The following is a 23114-nucleotide window of genomic DNA, read 5'->3' on the forward strand; positions in this document are numbered from 1 at the left end:
ACTGTGGGTGAACAACATTTTCGGAAGACGTCGCAGACTCACGTGAAATATTCCAGGATATGCTTTTTTTCCCATTGGTTGTTGCGTTAAATCTTACCCAGATACAATAGTGCTATTTTCTGATCGGCTATTGTGTTGCCCCTTTTTTTTCTTTTTTGATTGCCAGAGAAATTTGTTTGGGCGCTGCGCCATATTAAAATATATCATGTTTTTCCGCGTGAGAAATACAATCTGTGGCGGGACAAAAGCCCGAAATGAGTGACTGTCAAGCTAAATAAATGCGTGACACTCGAGAGCCCTTTAGTAGACCTAGGGTTGCCAACCGTCCCGATTTGTCTGGGACATCCAGATTATGGGTGATTTTGATTTGTCCCGTCCGGGACAGCTCCAGTCCCGTTTTCCAATCACAGCCTCGCCGGCCGGTATTCATATTCAGTGAACTGCAAACAGGTGCGTGTGTTAGAAGGGAGCGCGAGTGCATGGAAATATTAACGCGAAGGGCCTTGCATCACCAGTGCAGACGACCATCAGAAGCTGAAAGCAGTCCTGGCCTAAGACTCGGAGTCTTACCTGACTGAATTTGGTGAATGATGGTTTCAATCATTTGTATATTTTCTGGCATATCTAGGTTAAGTTACCCAAGTCTGTTGACAGACTTAGCTAACGTTAGCTACAGCTTGGTGAATTGAGTCATTGAACACAGGAGGAGAGAACGCAACGTTTGCCAGCTAGCTAAAGCTCCGGTGGAAAATTCCAAATGAACGTATGCAGCCCTTACAGTGCGTTCACACTGCAGACTTTTTTACCGCTCAGCACCGCCGGCCTTCCCACAGTGCACCAAGCTCGGGGGCGTGCCACACAGATTCATTCAGAGCTGTAGTTCTCTTAAATCACTGTTGTAGTTCTATAATGCCATGGCAAATGTGCAGACAAAATACAACTTTTACACACATTAAGCAAGAATCCGACACGCTTTCTAGATCTGACATGATCTTATCTTCAGCACGCAATAGGTTATCTTTTTCCACACTTTTTTTAGGCCGAGTGAAAGATTAAATGCCACCCGCACTCTATGTAACGGGTCTTTTTCCGGCTGGAAAAAAAGATGCATCAGACATAAACGTTGACATGTGTAACCTTTTATTATATTACTCGAAATCTGTGCAAATAATTCGCTAGATTATGACTTGCCTCTACACATTCACTGTATGGATAGCGAGTGGCTGCCAGCCAGCATTTCAGCGTTGAATGTCAATCGTGTGCCGGGTGAGCTAGCTAGACTATGCAGCTAGCACAGATGAAAGTTACGTAATGTGAAGAAACTGAATTAAAGTACAAAATACAACACACCAAGGACGCCGACAACCTCAGCAACCCTGCGCCAGGCATAATTTTTTTTGTTTACGTCTCTGTAATCGAACATAGACGTATCATACAATACTGAGTATGAAGACACACATACGATGAGTTGCTCTTCCATCTTGAAATTGTCAAACCTAGAAATGTTTACCATGAGCAACAGTTGCTACGTTACAAGAAACAAGAAACCAACCCGATTGGCCATTGCTGGCGTTTTCACGCTCCTCATTTACATAAAGTTGAGAAAATCCAACTTTCGCCGCCCTGCTCGCCTTCCCACAATGCCCTACGCGAGCGTCGCTGCCCCGCTCGCCTTCCCACAATGCCCTACGCGGGCGTCAACGCCTGGTTTCATTGAAAATGAATTGGAAGCCGACGCCCCGCTCTGCCCGCCCCGCTGCAGTGTGAACACACCGTTAGTGCCGCTTACACACAACAGTGACACTGACAGATCGAAAGCTAATTTGAGACGATATAAAGATGGAAAACTAGGCTAAGAAACGTAAACGTAATTACCTTCACTAGACAACGTTTTACCACAAACGGCTATGTTTGTGAGGTACTGTTTGCCTCCCCTCTGCTTTTTCACTGTGGTTTTATGTCGGATCAGACTAATAGGTTATACGCATATGTAAAATAAATTTCCTATTCTATGGATAGAAAGGACATATAATAAAAGTGTCTAGAAATATTACAGTGGTGACAGACAACGAGAAAACAAAAGGCTCAACCCAGTTTGTGAGGGATTGCACATTCTGAGATGAGGCGCAGTTTGTTGCTAGCCTGGTCCTAACCAGACTCTCCTATATTTCATTTGTACAGTCTGGGCTAGCTCCATTGACAAGCTTTTACTTCCTTGAAGGTGAGTACTCTATTGGATCTGCCCAGAGCCACTCTGGATCTGCCACACCAATCGCTATTGTTTGCCTTAGCCAACTCTAGCTGGAAACGAACCCCGTGGGGATCAAAGATTGTTCTTGCTACAGTGCCTTGCGAAAGTATTTGGCCCCCTTGAACTTTGGACCTTTTGCCACATTTCAGTCTTCAAACATAAAGATATAAAAAATTATTTGTTTGTGAAAAATCAACAAGTGGGACACAATCATGAAGTGGAACGAAATTTATTGGATATTTCAAACTTTTTTAACAAATCAAAAACTGAAAAAATTGGGCGTGCAAAATTATTCGCCCCCCCTTAACTTACCATACTTTGTAGCGCCACCTTTTGCTGCGATTACAACTGTAAGTCGCTTGGGGTATGTCTATCAGTTGTGCACATTGAGAGACTGACATTTTTGCCCATTCTTCCTTGCAAAACAGCTCAAGCTCAGTGAGGTTGGATAGAGAGCGTTTGTGAACAGCAGTTTTCAGTTTTTTCCACAGATTCTCGATTGGATTCAGGTCTGGACTTTGACTTGGCCATTCTAACACCTGGATATGTTTATTTGTGAACCATTCTATTGTAGATTTTGCTTTATGTTTTGGATCATTGTCTTGTTGGAAGACAAATCTCAGTCTCAGGTCCCAGTCTCAGGTCTTTTGCAGACTCGAACAAGTTTTCTTCCAGAATGGTCCTGTATTTGGCTCCATCCATCTTCCCATCAATATTAACCATCTTCCCTGTCCCTGCTGAAGAAAAGCAGGCCCAAACCATGATGCTGCCACCACCATGTTTGACAGTGGGGATGGTGTGTTCAGGGTGATGAGCTGTGTTGCTTTTACGCCTAACATAACGTTTTGCATTGTTGCCAAAAAGTTCGATCTGACCAGAGCACCTTCTTCCACATGTTTGGTGTGTCTCCCAGGTGGCTTGTGGCAAACTTTAAACAACACTTTCTATGGATATCTTTAAGAAATGGCTTTCTTCTTGCCACTCTTCCATAAAGGCCAGATTTGTGCAGTATACGACTGATAGTTGTTGTATGGATAGAGTCTCCCACCTCAGCTGTAGATCTCTGCAGTTCATCCAGAGTGATCATGGGCCTCTTGGCTGCATCTCTGATCAGTCTTCTCCTTATATGAGCTGAAAGTTTAGAGGGACGGCCGGGTCTTCCTAGATTTGCAGTGGTCTGATACTCCTACCATTTCAATATTATCGCTTGCACAGTGCTCCTTGGGATGTTTAAAGCTTGGGAAATCTTTTTGTATCCAAATTCAGCTTTAAACTTCTCCACAACAGTATCTCGGACCTGCCTGGTGTGTTCCTTGTTCTCCCTGATGCTCTCTGCGCTTTAAATGGACCTCTGAGACTATCACAGAGCGGGTGCATTTATACGGAGACTTGATTACACAGAGTGGATTCTATTTATCATCAGTAGTCATTTAGGTCAACATTGGATCATTCAGAGATCCTCACTGAACTTCTGGAGAGTGTTTTCTGCACTGAAAGTAAAGGGGCTGAATACTTTTGCACGCCAAATATTTCAGTTTTTGATTTGTAAAAAAAGTTTGAAATATCCAATACATTTCGTTCCACTTCATGATTGTGTCCCACTTGTTGTTGATTTTTCATACAAAATTACTTTGTTTGAAGCCTGAAATGTGGCAAAAGGTGAAAAATTCAAGGGGGCAGAACATTTTCGCAAGGCACTGTATCTGTTTGAACAAGACATGCGCAAATTCAGCAATTTTGATTATAAAAATGCGTAAACTGATTGGAATCATACAGAAATTACATTTATAAGACAGATCAGTAGAAAAAAATATATATATTTGTATCATCATTAGTTTTTTGCCTCCCTGACCGCACGTCCCTGATAGGCTACATTATAGACGAATCAGATTTGTGTGATGTGTTTTTTGGCCGCGAAATTGCGGAGTGAGCTGTCAGTTAAAGGTGACATGACATGCTGTTTTTGGATGCTTTTATATAGGCCTTAGTTGTCCCCTAATACTGTATCTGAAGTCTCTTTCCCGAAATTCAGCCATGGTGCAGAATTATAGCCACAATCAGCTCTCCTCAGAACGCGCTGTTTCTGTGTCTGTAGCTTTAAATGCTAATGAGGAGGAGAGGGGCGGCAACATGCGCTAATGTTTACAGGATGTATCTCAATGGCTTGTTGCCCCCGTTGCTGTAAGATGCCTCGAATTTAGCCATTCTCATCTGATCACCCTGGTTTGCAGAGTTGCACACTCAGTCATTTCAATGTGGAGAAAGGCGGATATCGTGAGCCATAACACCAACAGCAGAACGGTTATCCAAATAACAAAGATGTGTACAACACTCGCGTTACAGCGTTTGTATTCACACACACACACACACTTGATGCCATTTATCTTTACGTTAGCAACAGTAACTCAGCTGTTAGCTGCAGAGCTAATGTTAAAGCCACATTCTAAGGGTAGCAAGCTAGGTAGCCATATACAGTAAAGCAACAAAATGATATAGCGTTAGTTAACTTACTTGTCCAAGGTTTGTAGCTTGACCAAGGAGATTTAGTAATGATCCAGAATTTAATTTCAGCAAGGCCAGCTTTGAGTTGGCTCAAGTTGAGGAAATGTTTGGCGCAGACATACAACACTTTGGGAAGTTGTGTCGGCGTATTTCCAGCGAAAATACAATTAAGATACGGGTTGTGCAGAGGCTCGGATGAAGGAACAAAAAAAAAAGGTGTGCTTGCATTTGTATATCCAAGCACTGAGCAACTGTTATGCTTCGTTTGTTTGCTCGCCATGATGTCTCTCCAGGAAAAACCGATATCGCACTCGACCTTGCACGGTGGTAGCTCAGTTTCTCATGGGCGGGCCAGATGATCTGGTCGGGCAAAGCAGAGAGAGGGGAGGTAACCTTCCCCCTATCTACGTCACTAGGGGGAGATTTTCAAACAGCGCAATTGAGCCTTCATTTTGTCAAAGGCGGAGAAGAACACGCAGGGCTTGGTTTACACAAATTCTAGCCACTGGGGGACCAAAGGCAGGCTAGGGGAACTCATATTAATGTTAAATAACCTCATAAAATGAAGTTTTCATGTCATGTCACCTTTAAAGTATGTATCAAACATGGATGGGGAACTTACTGGGACTCTACCGAAAATGAGGCGGGTATCTGAACAGCGTTACAAGCTGGAGTACAACGTTCAATGGCCGACCATCACGGTCCAAGCTGAACGACGTCCACGCCTACTGTATGTTGTGCAAGGCAGATTTCAGCGTGTGCCACGGCGGTCGTCATGATGTCGAAAAGCACACCAGGACCAACAAACACCAGTAGTACAAGGCAGCGGTGGAGTCTACAAGGCCCATCGCGGGTTTCCTAACACTTGATAAGGACACCAACGTCATAAATGCTGAAGTGCTGGCTGTTGACTTTCTAGTGGAACATAACATCCCGATCACGGTGGCTGACCACATTGGGCCACTAGTAAAAACAAATTCCAGACTCGAAAATCGCAGGTAAGGCTCAAATGACATCTAGCCTTAATGTATCACAAGCATCCATAGGTATAGATTTATACTTGAATACTGTCACAATACACTCTACAAATTGTACAGTCTGTACAGTACAGTTACAGTACTATCTTTGTTGATAATCTGATTAAAATCATGAGAATTAATGATTGCTGACTTATACTGATTCTGTTTCATTACACATTACATTTCATATGCACATTTTTCATTTCATATGAAAGTGAAAAAAAGGAGCCTCATACATGAGCCTACTTTACAGAGGATTAATTTCATGATTGATTAATATTGATATTAATATTATATTAATATGAATCTATAATATAATCATGATAATACATCGCAATATTTTTGTGATTGCAATTGCAGGAAAGTATGGGTCTGGTTGCTCAAAGAGCAGCGCCATTGTAGGAGCCCTTGCCAAGGAAGATGCGTCTGTGATCACGGAGGCAATGAAGACGGCTCCATACTCCCTAGCCACAGATGGGAGCACAGATTATGGAGACTGCAAGCTGTATCCACTAGTTGTCAGGACTTGGGCGTGTTCTGACAGTGTTGTTGTCTATGCTAGACTGTCATGTGGCATCTACTGGTCAGAACATATTTAAACTCATGGACAGTGAACTTGAGAAACGTGACATTACTTGGGACTGCATGAGCTTTGGGGCAAATAATGCCATGGTGATGCAACGACTCAAGGAAGCCCGTGCCATCTGATTCATCTAGCTACAGAAAAAGCTTCTGCTCAGCTGCCAGTGCCCATTGAAGAGCTGCTTGTGGATGTGTTCTTCTACCTGGACAAATCCAGCAAGACGAAACAGGGACTGAAAGAGTTTCAGGACCTGTGTGGAGTGGAAATGCGGAAGATCGTGAAACATGTTAGTACTCGGTGGCTCTCTTTAGAGAAATGCATTGCCAGGTTGTTGCAGCAGACAAGTCCACGCAGAGCAGCAGCAAAAACAAGGCAACTCACAGCAGCAGTAAGGACATGTCAGCCCACAGCAAGGAGAAATCAACTCACAGTGGCAGCAGCAAGGACAATTCTGGGTTTGATTTGGCAGGCTCCCTCCAGCCAACAAACCCTAGCCAAGTCCAGTCAGGCAAAGAAAAGACCAGCAGCTACGACGACCACACAACCCAAGACTGCAACTGCGAAGCCCAAGACATCTAGCACTGCAGCCACTCAGCCCAAGACATGGGCACAAAAGAGAGTGAAGAAGGCATGTCAACATCTGAATGACCCAACATTCAAACTTTACTGCTACTTTCTGAGTGCAGTCCTGCCGGAATCTGATGAGGCCAACACTGCTGCAGCTAGACAAACCTTGCATACATGTACTATACAGGACCATGACAACACAGCTGAAGGATCTCTTGAACCGATTTGTGGAGCCTGAGGTGATCAATGCAGCTGCTGAGGTTTACCAGGTACCATTAAGAGAACCAAGCAACCAGAAGAGCGATGAGACCTTGTTCATTGGGCATAATACAAGAACCTTAATAGCAGATCACCCTGAGCTTGAGGAGCTGCAGCTGGCCAAGGTCTACAGCACTGTGCGGGCTTTCTACATGACGGCTGTGGAGTACATGGTCAACAAGTTTTTGTACGATGACCCAGTTATCCTGAATGCTTCTGTGGCTGACATGCCTACACGGGACAGCGCAGACTTCAATTCTAAAAGGTACTTCACAGGCAGATTCCCCTGCTTGAGGATGAATGCTGAGGAGATGGACAAGCTTGAGGGTCAACCTATCTAACTGATGTTCTGCCAGAGAGCATCACCAGCTGTGACAGACCAGACACACAATGGCACTTGCTGAACCAGCTGAAGGATGGGAATGGCCATCTCAAGTATCCTTTGCTGTGCAGAGTGATGCTGGCTATCCTCTGCATCTTCCATTCCAACGCAGACTGCGAGCGCATCTTCAGTCTCGTCACAAAAAATAAAACCAAGTTCAGACCCAGTATGCAAATGTAGACCCTGAGTAACATCATTACCCACAAACAATTCATGGCGGCAAAGGGATCAGTCTGCTACAAGCAGGCGTACTCCAAGAAAACTCAACAAAATTAACAACCTATGACCAGCTAAAGTGAAAGGTTGATCAGATGGTCATGTCACGTCCAAAGGTTCCCTTGAGTTGGTGTCAATCCACCTGTTTAGTCAGTACTGCATTTGGTCAGTACTGTATGTTATTTCATGTGTTTGGTTAATAAAATAAAAATAATAAATAAACAAATAAATACACTTTTTTGTGTGTCTGTGTATAATGTGTTCAACAGTACAGGGAAAAGACAACATTATACACTCAAAATACTGCAGTTCTTTGCAGATTAACATGTCCTTATATGACCTAGATTGCATCTCAGAACAAGTAAAATCTCTGGCCTACATTTTTTTCGCCTCGCTACGCTCGGGTTGCTACTACTTTCAAAAGCACAATGTTGGAAGCTCTGACAATATAAGACAACACAACACCAGGGGCCAGTTGCATAAAAATAGACTTGGTCTTAGACTTAAATGTAACTTTAAGTCCGACTTGCCATAGACACTTCTTTACCTGTTGCATAAAGCTTCACTATCAGTGACTAACGCAAGACTGACTTAAAGCCTGTTGCGCTTTGCATTATGGGTAAAATAGGACACAAAAAGAAAAGATGGTAGACAAAACAGCGAGACTTAAGATTTCAGATTCACTTTATTAGCCAATTGCAGTGTAACCTGCAATTAACGACGAAAGATTGATGCATTTAAACTTGATGAAACCCAATATCTGTTGGAGGAATACAATATGGAAAGTTGTTTGATTAGCAAATAGTGTATGCGTTTTTAAGCTTCTTAATATAACCCCAACGCTACTTCCATTTAACAACAACTCCAACGCAGATGGCTGGTGCTAGCGTCAATAAAGTGAGTTATGTTGTCATCTACTCACTCGTTTAATAAAATGACATTTTAGCGGAAAAGCAGAACCCAGTTAACATTTTCTGAAGTTGCAATTAACAAACTGAATTCCTCTCATAATAAATTATGCTAAGATAATGATGTAGCCTACTAACAGATTGTTGTCATAACACCTAAGCCCTTAGCGCAAGGTTTAGCCAGGGGAAGGTGGCTAACTTGTCTACCTCAAATTAAGTCAGTCTTACTATTTATGCAACAAACAGGCTTACTTAGAATATCTAAACTTACGATATTTTACAGTCTAAGGCTAAGACTAGTTTATGCAACTGGCCCCAGGCTTAGGTCTCAATCATGTCTCTTTCCCCTCTGAAGGCCGGAGGACCATCTTTTATAGGGCACAAGAATGTAAACATAGATAGTGACAGACAGGCAGTAATGACGTTACAACAGTCTTACACATAGACACAATCTACTCTTATTAATAGCAAGCTTACATGAGAACATACTAACTCCAATGACTAGTTCTATTGATTAGTGAATAATTTAGGCACACGGTAAATCAATTTATTCCACAATGCACACACACAAACCCATTTCCTCACCAGTAACGTTAACTGCTGACAGTAGCACTTATCACCCATCTTTCCCCATTCACTGTGGTTACATGGATTCGAATTACAAATAGAACTATCCTTTTCTTGTAGACACCTTTTTTTAAATAATTGTGGTCCAACGACAATCCGATCGACACCCCAAGATAACTCGGTCCGAGTCGGTTGATAATTCGGACATCACATGTAAATGGTGAATTGGGCTATGAACTGGACTCTGCGTCATTGCGCATGCTTGAGCCCTCCCGCCGACGATGAAAACAAGGTACAATCATAAAACGTAAGGCTAACCTGGGTTAGCCTGGCTTAGCCTGGCTCTGCTCTCCTACGTACTTCCGCTCAATTTGGATTTTGCTTCTGTACTAGGTCTGGGAATTTGGCTTTGAAGTCGGTTTTCAGAAACACATTTTTTGTAGGTCCAATCAGCGAACAGAGGGAGTGGCTGAGAACGATGACGTTGATGTCCTGCACTAGTTTGAGCTATAGTTCAGTAATGGCGGCGGAGGAAGATGCGAGCGAAGCTATTCTGCGGTTGTGGCCACGCTGCCAAAATCAAATTAAAGCCGGAGCAAGAACATTCCTTGCTGAGTTTTGTTGGTGGCCATGATGTTGTGGCCCTCCTTCCCACAGGGTTCGGGAAAAGTTAGATTTTCCAGCTACGGCAGCTAGCTCCGTTATAGTAGTGGTGAAGGAGTTGGCTAAGGCAAACGCTAGCGATTGGTTATGGCAGATCAGAGTGGCTCTGGGCAGATCCAATAGTTATAAACTTCAACAGAGTACTCGCCTTCAAGGAAGTTAACACTTGTCAATGGAGCGATCCCAGACCCTCTGAACAAATGAAATGTACGAGGGTCTGGTTAGGACCAGGCTAAACCTGGATCCCACTTAACCCTAACTTTCGAAGCTAACATCGGTGCCAGTTGCTTGCTGGCCCTTTGTCTTTGAGACGTGTAGACCTTCACCCTAACTTGCAAGGAATTCAATTTAGGATGAAAGCTAGTTAGAAATGTAATAAAGTGTACATTACATAAAGTGTACTTAAAACACTGGAAAAATCTGGGACATAAGGACTTAAATACATTTATTTCTCATTTATTTCAGGGACAATGCATACTGATCAACAACAAAACTGTAAGTGTGCCAGAGTTAGCCAGAGAGGCTAATTTTCATATGCTGTCCCCATTGCATATGTTGTCCTGCTAACAGTCAAAGCCCTGAAAACGTACACATAATTAATTAATAGGTGAAGGAGAAATAGAGAGAGAAAGGGAAAGAGATAAATACTTAGCTTGGCATGTTAACACATTTGCTGCAGGTTTATTGACTTATCATTATTCAATTTAGATGAGTTACTGTGTGCAAAACACAAATGCTTGTTCTCAGAAGTTGCCAGCTAAATCAGCAAAAACCAGTGCACACCACCAGCCCCCCATGCCAAGAAAAGTGCTTATTATTCTGACATTGAATAATTGTGATGTTTCAGGGTTTTTTTCCCCCAAGAAAGGGTCATGGAATACAGTCATATATCGGATAAGAACAAAACGCCGGGTGATTTATGGAAATATAAAGAACAAAAACATGATACTGACATATACTGTTTGTACAGTATTTTGCTGGTTTGTGTTAGAGACCCCATCTTGTTCTACCGTAGCAGATCAGATTCAATTAAGTCTTAATTCAGGTCTGGGACAGCCCATCATGCAGACTATTAGTCAGGTTCCTGTTTTTGTTCTACTTTAGAGAGGTAGACAAAGCACTGAGAGAGAAGTTGATATTCATGATGCCCTTGTTTTTTTCATCCAGATAGGCTTACACATGCCAAAGCACAGGCTTTCGAGCCAATGTCATTATGTGAATATAGGACTTCAATGTAATCTCACCATGTGATGTTGTCGCGCAATTGCTGCACAGAAGGAAATTAATCACAGTTGTATAGTCACAACAGCAGGCTGAAGAGGCCCAGTGAAAGCAGGCCACTGTTGAGCAGTACATTGGTAGATAGAATCCGGCTGATTGCCTCTCAGAAAATTCAAAGTAAGTAATGGTTCAATTTGAAGGGCACGAGGAGCTATTCAAATGTAAATAATGTTTAGGAACTTTTGCAGGTAGGAGGACCTATGTAGTAAAAGGAAAAGACTGAACAGTGAAGCATTTGATCTACCCCACTCAAGTACATTTCCTGTGCGTGTTATTTGATAGAATTCCTTTGTTATAACCAGGCAATTGCTGAAATGCTGCATGAAATACAATGCAAAGTTAAGGCTCTTTCAAGAAACCTGCTTAAGCTGAATCAATTAGTTGGTAGTTGACCATGGGTGCATATTGAGCATCTATTTTCTTTTCACCAAGAGCCATTGTTGAGAATCGCCTGTTCTTCTGTGCAGTAGTGTTTACCTTTACCCTGCATCTGCCTGAAGTGACATACTCTGAACCTCACTGTATGAAGATAGAGGAAAGAAAGATGGCAGAGAGAGGCCAAGGTCTACCAAACACTTTACAATAAATTGTTTTGAAGCAACATTGAATGTACCATTAACATCTATCTAATAATGCTAATAATCTGTCTGTGTGTGTGGTTTCATAGTGGGATTTTAGGGCAACAAGTTTTCCACCATTATTTTGAGAACCAGGCACTGTGCAAAGTTTTTATTTTGCAGGTGTTAGTTTCAAGGAAGACATGTGGTGCCATATTTGACGTTGTTTGGATGAGGGCTTCCAGGTTCCCAAAAAATATTTTGTGCCAGTTTTATGATAGATCCCTTTCAGCCAGGTTAGCTGGCACTATACATAGCGTTGAGCTGCACCAGAGGCTGTACAACGTTTAGCTGAGCACCACTAAGCACTTGATGGCAAAACATTGATTCAGCTTCTTTCAAAGGGTTTTCTTAGTGGATGAAATGCTGGCTAGCTAACATGGATATAGCATGCCCCAAACGGCATACGACAAGAACAATGGGCCTCATTCTCGAACATTTTCTTAAGTTTCTTCTGAAATGTTTCTTACGGGCTTCGGAAAAATAAGTAAGAAAAACACATCCGCCAAATTCATGAACGCTTGAAAATGTGTTCCTACGCAGCAGAAGTTTTCTAAGCTGCGCTCCCCGGGAAGAGTTTTCTTAAGTTGAAAGCGCGTCCTCGTGCTCCTGAATTTGCATACATACACGCCCCGACAGCTCCTTATAAGGGCATGCAACAGCAGTGACGTGTGCCGTCAGAATTGACACAATTAATTGACACAAAGCAACAGGAACGCAAGTTATGTCCAAGAAAAAAGCAACCGGTGCACAGGTGCATCGGTGCAACATCATACCAGTAAGATGAGCAGTGGAATTGTTCTCCACTGGATCTAATAGTGTGCACATTAAGCAAGGTTAATTATTATAATTCTTTAAATCCGAGGATGTCTGTTATGGCAAGCCGTTTTATTATTTAACCAATGAATTCTTGATATCCAAAATTTGAATTCTTGATATCAAAAATACAATTCTAAGCTTTTTTTGTAAGTCTGACAAGCCGTTTTATCATTTAACCAATAATTGAATTCTTGATATCCAAAATTGCAATTCTTGATGTCAAGAAATCGAATTTTGGATAGCAAAAATTCATTGGTTAAATGATAAAAAGCTTGCCATAGTCTGCAGAGTTGAACGCAATCTCCAACAATTTCTCATAACTTCATTACCACTTAAAACACTGAGAGTTTTCTTAAATGTGATCCCTTTGATCCTTCTGTTTTTTTAAGGAATCGCATTTGAGACAACTCTGGCCGATTTACAACTGCTATTTCGAGTTCGGAAAGTCTTCTGAAGTTCAGAACAAATCCCAGATGAGAAAACTTTAATGAATGCGAAATATATACGAATTTTGCCTCCTTAGACGGTTTTTGGTGTCTTATTTATTAAAATCTCAAGTTTAAGTGTACTTTGTTACTTTTTGCTTTATTAGTGCATTAATTTAGATTGCTGATGAGGGGGATAAATACAAAATACAATTAATAAAAATTCCCGCATCTAATACAAAGCAGATTCGTTCTTCTGCCAACTGTCTTTGGGTAAAAGATTTGTTAATCTCCCGACTCTTTGGTTACGAGCAGGCGCGGTTTTAGGCACGGGTAGACAGGGCCTAAAACCGCATTTATCATTCCCTCCCGGGGGGGAGGGGGGGGGGTGCAAGTGATACACTCGCGCACAATGTGCTAGGCCCGCCACTGGTTACGAGTCTCAGTCTCAGAATTTTCTATATAATTTTCTAATCTAAGACCATTTTACTTGAATTGCACATTCTATTAAATACAGTACAACATGACATTTTGTATGGTTTTAAATTGTCATTTATTATCACACTGGCATTTGATTATCACAGCAAACAATTATACTGCACTAAATTGTAAGTGTAAATGTAAAGTAAAAATAACAAAACCAGTCAATATGACTTGTGAACAAATTTCATTCACGCCTTACTGTACTAAGCATAGCAGTCATCCGAAAGGGAAGGAGGTATCTGTTTCCACTACTAAACCTATGCAGGTCATGTAAAAAGGATCCAAAGACTCGTACCTGAAGACACAGTCTCGAAATGAACAAATCATTTCTGTTTGCTCTAGCTACCAGTCCTGAGCCTATACAGGTCACGAGAAAAAGCATCCGAAGACTTGTACCCGAAGACACAGTCGGGAGATGGCTGAATCATTTAAGTTGGCATCTGCCAAACAAGCACACTATTCTCCCTTATCTGCTCGAGACATATTACAAAGCCTTGTTGCGTTTTCTGTCTCTGTTTCTAATAAAATGTAAGCATATACGTTCTTCTAACTCATTCTCCATCTCCTCCTCATACAATTTCAATGGTTCTATCAAATGTGTCATACCAGAATGTTTCTTTGTGTCTTTTCTCATAGCTAGGTAGCTAGCTATAGACAATAGATCGATAGCTACTTAGCTATATTGGGGAAGATGCAAAAAATAGTTTTGTATACCAAACCACTTCTTCTGTGAGACTAGCACACCTCAACTTGAGTGATGCATGCACTGTAGTGCTCATTATCTTCCTCACTTTACCTCAAAGACTTGTTGATGCAAAACCAGGCACAGTACAATTTGCATGCATTATGTTGTCAGCTTCTGAAAAACAGGTAATTAGAAAGCAGTTAGATGCATTTTTGAAGCCTGAGAGAGTGAGAGAAAGAAAGAAAGACATGCACCTGTCACAGAACCACTGCTTATACTTCACATAAATGTATGTCTTTGTGAGTCTGCGTGTGTGCATTTACATCTGTATCAATTATGTTTGCTTATTTGTGCTTTGATAATGAATTTACTGAGTGCATATGTGTATCTATGGGGTAGAGGTCAATATCTGAGATTGTACTGTTGATACTTTAAGTGTTTGCTTACATGACATATATGTGCTTTGGAAGGACATGGCCATACTTTAATCCATTTAAACTTTTAACTTTTAACCAATTTAAACCCTCCTGTACTCAATGCAATTTCAGTCTCCAACTGGGATTTATAAATCTGTTTTGACTGAGGTGTCAAAATCAAAGAATCAGAATTGTGCAGATAGACTTAATTGTGCATTAAGACCAGTCAACCTTAGCTGGCAAGTGACATTTCTATTGTGGCCTCTCTGCAGTTTCCATTCACACACCACCCCCATGCCTCTCCCATATACCCCATGACATTTGTTTGTTGAGATGCTACCTCTAAACATCTTTGTCAAGAATAAGATTTATTGAAATAAAAATGAACAACTATTCAGCCAAAGGGATTATTGCAAATCCCTGCAATCAAAAGGGGTCTGCCTCCATGTCATGAACTAAAGTTAAATGAGCAGTTCATATTATGTGAAATATTTACATCAGTGCTTGTTTAGACAATAGCTAATTGAGTATAAATATTATGTTTCATTTAAATAAGTGTAATATGTGTCAGGACAATTCCTTAGAACTGGTTTATTGTTTGCTGGTACAGTATACTGAATTGTTATTGACTCGTATCCATATAATAATTCCTGTCTCTATTTGTGATTAAATTAGGGCCCTGGCTTTTGGCTTGATGGTGGGCCACATATCTGGCTAGTGGATGTGTGTGGTTTTTCCATGCTGATGCATTTGTTACTCGGCAAACATAATTACAAGACACACAGCTACCCTGTGGCTATGGTTTGCATTAGTTCTGCATAGAGAACACACACTCTTCCTCTGGATTTAAGATTGCTGAGGATGATGTCAATCAGCAGTTTTCCCCTTCAGGGCACAGCAAATTGATTCTCATTTCGTAGTACAGTTGTTTCTATGGCCTTCTGGTGACAGCTGCCTTTGAACTGGAAGGGAGTGTTTTTTTAACGTTTTTGCTTTTCAGTCGAGGACACTGTAGACATTTAGACTACGATAAATATTGTTAGTTTTGTGAACTTCATTCATGTAAAAGGGCCTTATACATGCAAGAGTACTTCTTATTAAGTATTTAGCTTACAGTACAATTATGGAATCGTTACTGTATCATGAATGCCAATGGTTATAATGACCTTTACCGTAGAAAAATGTTTACTTCTCCATTTGCTTTTGGACTTTTGACTTATCTGTTCTTTGGCCTCTGAGATTGCCATTACAGTACAAATGTTTGTCAGAAAACTATTTGATAAGACTATTTCCGTTTTGATACACATTGTCTTACAGAGAGGACCAAGATGACTTGACGTAGCATTAAGATTACATTAAATTCCATGTAACTACATAGGAATACCTATTGTAAAAACATTGGAACTGGAAGTACATAGGCCTTGCTCTGTGTTAAATTATATTAAGTTTTAGCTGTAGAGGTTTCAAAGGTGTAAGAAAGGATAGTATCGGGGAAGGGTGTAAGGAGTAAATGGATTTTGTAAAGGGACAGTTGAAGGTTGATTTACCAAAACAAGATCAATGTTAACATCCACTTACCCTTGGAAAACCTTCCCTTACCAGGTTTTACAGAATAACTTGTACCATTAAACCATAATGAAGTCTAACTGCATACCAGTTCCCTTGTAAATACAATGTTGTTACTATACGTATTGCTATGGAGGTACATGCTAGTTAATCTATCTTTAATGGAAATCTCATTTATAGTTCTATTTTGTTGTTTTCTACCTTGCAGGGAGTTTGCACGTTGGAAGGTGAGGAACACAGCTATTGAGAGGAGGGACTTGATCCGGAACCCTGTCCCACTCATGCCAGAGTTCCAGCGAAGCATTCGCTTGCTGGGGCGAAGACCCTCCACTCAACAGTTCATTGATACCATCATCAAGAAGTATGGAACACACATCCTCATATCTGCCACGCTGGGAGGTAAGATTATTACATTTACAAGTATTAATTTAGTACATGATTCATTTTACACAAAACAACAGTGACAAACACAGCACAGTTAATGTAGCCGTTAATCAAGGACTAGAAGTTTTAACCAATTGCCATGGTTAATCAAGGAACAATCTCGAATTTACTTAGTACAATACAATAATAGCATCATGGTGGTGTGATCAGACAGTTCTGGAAGGTTCTGGTGTCCGAGTTCCTTTGAATCCCTAAGGGGTTCGTTTAAGAGCATGAATTGGGTCCCTCCCGTTTGGAATTTACCTGACGTTTGGGCTTTGGGAACACATTTTCCTGTTATAGCAGCCTGTGTTCAGCATAATTTCAGATGAAATATAGAATTTCAGTCGCAGAAGGGAGTTTCGTAGGTAGAAGGTGTAGAGTTGCCATATCATAAAGGCCCTCAAGGTGAATCAGCCTACTGAATAAATATGAATCAGAAAATGCAATATTGTGGTGAAATATGATACGATGGTGAAGTATAAATACCACAAAGTAAAGAGTATTGAACGCTGCCATAGACACAGAAGTGACTAAATATAGGTGATATATGAAGAAATTGTGACTCTGGGTTGGTTATAACATTGGTTATTAGATTCCTCCATCTCTCTCCCCCTCCCTCTCTTCCACTGCTGTCTCCACTGGTACAGTACTGGTACAGTAAGTGTCACCAGATGATATTTTAACCCTGAGGGCATTAGATGAGAGTTATGGCCTGGAAGTTTCTAATCTCAAACTTTGATACCCATTAAATAACTCAATTTGTGAGGAGATAAACCCAGAGAACCAAAGTGTACTGAATTGCGGTCTGTGGGCCATCTCTCTGTCCATTAGATCTTAATAGATAAAGAAGTAAAGCACAAGACATTTTATGACCAAAATAGATTTATAGAAAATGTGGGGGGAAAGAGTGCCACAGTGAGTGCCATTCAGTAGGCATTTTAGCTTTTTTCACCTTTGCCTTTTGCCACTGTTTAAAAGCACGCACAGCATTGCAAGCAAACCTCACCGGTCTTTTAGTACGACTGTAACACACAGCCGGCCCTTCCCATTCCTGTAAAGCTATAGTGAGGCTTCATAGCACCAGACAGTTGTCTGTTAATGATATACAGTGTAATCAATACCTGCCCTACCACGTATGGGTTTTACATACACAACAGCTGGTATTATGTTATTGCATGGCCCCATAAAATTATACATACATAGACCAGATCCTACTCTACAGACTTTCTGAGATGGGCATCACTGGCACTGCACTCTAGTGGATCTCATCCTACCTGTCGGGAAAATCCTACCAGGTCTCCTGGGGAGGCAAACTGTCAGACCCTCGCCAGCTCTCCACTGGTGTCCCACAGTGCTCCGTCCTTGGACCCCTCCTCTTCTCTCTGTACACCACCTCACTTGGACCAATCATCACATCCCACAGCTTCTCCAACCACTGCTACGCTGACGACACGCAGCTGTACCTGTTGTTCCCCCCAACCGATCCGGGGATCTCAGCTAGGATTGAGGCCTGCCTCATAGACATCTCCGCCTAGATGACCGAGCACTACCTCCAGCTGAACCTCGCCAAAACAGAACTTCTCATCATCCTGGCCAAACCCTCCATCTCCCACAGCCTCTCAATCACCCTGAGATCTGCAACGGTGACCCCCTCATCCTCTGCCAGGAACTTTGGGGTTACCATGGATGACGAGCTCTCCCTCACGGCCCACATTGCTGTCTCCCGGTCGTGTAGATTCACCCTCTACAACATCCGGAAGATCAGGAGATACTTGTCTGAGCACTCCACCCAGCTGCTTGTCCAAGCACTTGTCCTCTCCAAATTGGGCTACTGCAACTCGCTGCTCACCGGTCTCCCAGCATGCGCAACCCGCCCTCTTCAGAGGATTCAGAACGCTATCCAGATGCTCCCACGTTACTCCGCTCCTCATTTCCCTCCACTCCCATCACGGCCCGCATCAGATTCAAGACCCTGGTACTGACCTTCCGAGCAGTGAACGGGACTGCACCCGACTACATCAAGTCTCTCCTGCAGCCTCACACCCCCACCCGCCACCTACAGTCTTCTTCAGACAACCACCAGATGGTCCCACCGCTCAAGACCGCCCGGTCCCAACACAAGCTCTTCTCCTGCCTGGCCCCCCAATGGTGGAACCAGCTCCCCACCTCCATCAGGGACACTGACTGTCTCCCCAACTTCAAGAAAAGGCTCAAGACGCACTTGTTCCGGGAATCCAACGGCACTTAGGAATGCTTGATTGGACCTGATGTTAATTTCCTCCAGGATCACAATGACTCTTATTGAGTCATTGTGACTCTTGTAGGTTAGTTATAACAAATATTACAAATATAACAATATTGAAAATATTTGTTTACCTCGTTCACTTTCGCGTGACTAGGTTTAGTAAAGGCCAATTTACACTTCTGCGTTTTTACGGACACGCACACAGGGAACGCCCTCTCGACGAGGAACGCCCTCTCGGTGCCCTCTCCGAGCCTCTCGGAGAGCTCTACGCGCACCTCCTGATTATCTTGACCGTCCGTCCGTCATTTTACGGATACCCCTTGGCTGTGATTGATCCGTATTAAGAATCACTTGTGTCAGGGGCGGGGGCTGGGTTGCCGTGACCAACAAGAGAACATAATCCTTTGACCGCCATTGTTGTACGTTTTTACTATTCATATTTCAGCTGAACAGCACATGTAAATCAGCATCTGAATTAAAATGTGACAAGAAATGGGCAGTGTCGTTGCTGAAAATGTGCTTATTTTATTGATGAAACGGCTAATTTGTACATTTGCTCTGACTTTTTGATAACCTAGCTAGCATCACAGTGCAGCGCCACCTACTGTTCTGGCGGTGAATTGCTTTCAGCACGCAGAGCCGTCGGAGTAGTATAAATTCAACCTATCCATCCGACTCCGTGCGTGCGTCTGTCTGTAACGGAGTTGGAGAAGTATAAATCGGCCTTAAAACGTGAATGATATTCGTAATAATTAATTATGACAATTTATAATTACAGGTTTTGTTATTTTAATTTTTGGACTTTACTTACAGTTCAGTACAGTATAATTGTTTGCCGTGATAATGAAATGCTAGTGTGATAATAAATGACAATTTCAAATTATACAAACTGTCATGATGCGTTATTTTAATGCAGGATCTTTTTTTATAGTAACTGCTAGTTTACATGCACTAACATATACTGTAGATGAGATTATGATTAATATTTGAAGTAGACGTATTCAGGCCCGGGAATTGGCTATAAAATGTTGAGCAACCCAACCCAAATAAGTCTCTAGATTATACCTGGAATTAACCGATTGAAAATCTCCAAACCATGAGACATTGGACCGGACTGCACCCCTTGGTTTTAGACACCACAACTGAAGTCACCAATCGCAGTGCAACGTCATGGGCCGAATAATTAATCACATTGCAGTAGTCTTAGAGCACTAGTGGCAGCCATCATTGTTTGCCCTTTGAACAATGAGGGCCTACAAGGAGAGGGGAGGAATTAGTTGTTCAACCTTTACTCAGTGTCAACAAACACACGTTTGATATTCAGCATCATTGTTAGTGTGTAAAGGGGGCTTGCTGCTGTGCTGTTTCATTCCTCTTGTTCTGGGGGTTTATTTGCAGAAAGATCACTTCCTGTCTGTGAAAGCACCCCACTCCAGCTTCACCAGCCTCAACCTTTAGACGTGCATATGTGGTGAATATTAACAACAATCATACTGTTTTATTAAGAAAAAACAGCTGCCATAGACCTTGATATTGAGATTAAAGGGGTTTAAAGAACACACAAACAAATACAAAGAAAAAGAAAATGCTTGTTGTTAATGTAGCCTTTATGGGACAGTGTGCATGGTGTGTGGCCATGAAAACAGAATTCTGTTGTGCATTAAACAGTTGAACAGTATTTGACTGTACTATACAGACAACACTACACTGTACTGTACAGAGTACAAAATATTGTGATCTGATATTGCATCTTACACGTTACGCATACACTTAATGGATTGCAACCCCCCCCTCCCCGGTCTGACAGCAAACCCCACTCTACCACCTTAAATAACACATTTTCTGCGGGAAACGCTGCAACCGAGTATATTGCTTTATTCTAATCTGAACGTTTATGGTTTACTCTATCTTGACATTTAATCAACAACAGTAACCCTGTATTGAAACCCATAATTGCCTTATTCCTTACAGGGGAGGAGGCACTGACCATGTACATGGCCAAGAACAAACTGGACAGGAAGCTGGTCAACTCAACTCAAAATGTGGAAGCCCTGCACCAACTGGCCTCCTCCTACTTCATAGACCGAGATGGCACTATGAGGAAGCTTCATGAGATCCAGATATCCACCAATGCCATTAAGGTACAGAAGTGTATGTCCCCCTGCAATACATAAAAGCACAAACAGACACACACATGCGCACACATACAGACATCACACACTCCTGAACAGACCCTCTTTCTTGGAGAAATCTGTCTAGCTATTTCTTGTCTTAAGTGATAGTTGGATGAAGAGGTTTTGTCAGACAGTGCTTGCGGTAGCAGGAAGTCAAGCATGACCAAATGAAATAGAATTGACTGGCTGCTGAGTCAGGCCTTCAGAAAGAAGCACACGCTGCACATTCTAGACTGGATAAGTATTGCCATTCTTGTACCTCAATGTGTGATAGGGCTTAGGTGTGCCATAAGGGGATGGCTTCCTACAACCTTGTGTTCTGGGTTAGGAAGGGTGCATTGGCTGGGAGGTGGGACTTTGAAAAGTGAGTAATTGTGAACGTGAGTAAGTATGTGTCCCTGCTTACCATTTTAAGTTGACTTTTGGATTAAATAGGGATATTGAAATTAACTTTGTATTACCTGTAAAAAATGATATTATCTGTAAAATTAATATGAACAATCAACACTCCTGTTTATTGGTATAAGGTAAGCAGACACTCCATATTTGTGAATGTAAACCCCAAAATTACACTGGAAATGCTTATCACAAAAGAGATTATTTCAAGCCTACTTGAAAGCTTACTAAATAAAAATAAAGCTTTGTAATACAATAAGCAGACCCAATAGAACGAACATGAGCAAAATCAATGGCAACTGTCTCTGATTCCCATTTCCAGTAATCATATCTTTTGGCTTTGTCAGAAATACATTGTTTCAAAATCATCTTGCTTTTTCTAAAAATAGGAGGTGAGCATACAATGCTTGGTCTGCAGTCTTCTAATGCAGCAGTCGTCCAGAGCAGCAGACCCTCAGATTTCAATCAGAACTTTGTAGAGGAAGCCTGTTTTGCATGTGGGTTTGTAAGTGTGGCAAACCAGGCCTGCCTTTTTGGCTATTGTTAGAGAGGCAGTCCAACTTTAAAAATGACAATTGATACAAACATATTAACAAAGATGCTGTAGTAAGGGTTTATGTATCAAAAATAAAAGTGTGTTTGATTTGATGAATTTGTTTTTAAGTAAAACACTCAACACTACAGTAATAGGTATAATTTTATATCAAGGTGCTTGTAATAAGTGTTAATAGTTAATAATTAACTTTATAAGATGATTTCTAACTTTGATCTGATTAACTAAATGTATATGTAGATAATAGCATCAAAGTTTATTTGTTAGAATATAAAAATGTATAAGTACTACAAACTCAGTTTACAGATGCTTAGGAACATTAAGAAAAGTTTCTTATAATCATTTGTAATTGCAGTACAAGCTTACTCATTGAGTTTTCCAAATACAATTTTTTTTTATTGTTAAACCATTACTTAGCTTTTCTTTTTGCTTTATTCAAATTTGTACATACTTCACTATGCATTTATTTGCAGTTTATTATGAAGTCATCAAAAGTTAACTATGATTTTCGGGGGTACCAGACTTAAAGTGAGAACAAAGCTAATTAAGGTTAGTAAATCCTTTATTGTACACATATCGACAGTTAACTATGCTTTTTGGGGATATCTGATCTAAAGTGAAAACAATGATTCTCACCGGGCTCACCGAGGAAAGCACATACCACATAGACAATGCCTTCCTGCACAGCCTGGGTTCAAATCTGGCGTGGAATATTTGCTGCATGTCTTCCCCTCTGTCTCTCTTCTACATTATGACTATCATAATAAAAGCAGAATTGCCTTAAAAATATGTATTTTAAAATATGATGCACTTTTTTTTTAAATAAAAAAAACACATCAAATGACTCTAGCTAGACTAGCTGTAGTCGGCATTAGAAGGGAAGCATCCAAAAAACTGCCAGAAAACGAACAGCAGTCTGGCTTATTGCTAACGCCTGTCTAGATAATCTATTTGAAAGAACTGGAGAAAGGCAGGTGCTTGATACAGGATACGGTAGCATTGCTAGTAGCTGTTACTAGTAACACCTAGACTGTAGGCATGTAAACAAGTTTAGCTTGCCTTGGCCGTGTTGCGTTTTTGCTCCCCCAGCTTCACTCGTTGAAAACCAACCA

At 41.4% G+C, this 23114-nt stretch overlaps 1 protein-coding gene across 1 annotated transcript in view; it reads left to right on the top strand.

The window, feature by feature from the left end:
• brinp1 (bone morphogenetic protein/retinoic acid inducible neural-specific 1) overlaps positions 1-23114 on the top strand; it is a 122196-nt gene that overhangs the window by 14405 nt on the left and 84677 nt on the right. Inside the window, exons 2-3 of the mRNA XM_084694089.1 lie at positions 16417-16607; positions 20851-21020. Of these exons, the coding sequence (XP_084550215.1) occupies positions 16490-16607; positions 20851-21020 (288 nt within the window). The 5' untranslated portion in view covers positions 16417-16489. The remainder of the gene's footprint in view (positions 1-16416; positions 16608-20850; positions 21021-23114) is intronic.

The sequence above is a fragment of the Hypomesus nipponensis genome, chromosome 27 (assembly GCF_054491055.1).
Source record: "Hypomesus nipponensis isolate SF chromosome 27, ASM5449105v1, whole genome shotgun sequence".
NCBI lineage: Eukaryota > Metazoa > Chordata > Actinopteri > Osmeriformes > Osmeridae > Hypomesus > Hypomesus nipponensis.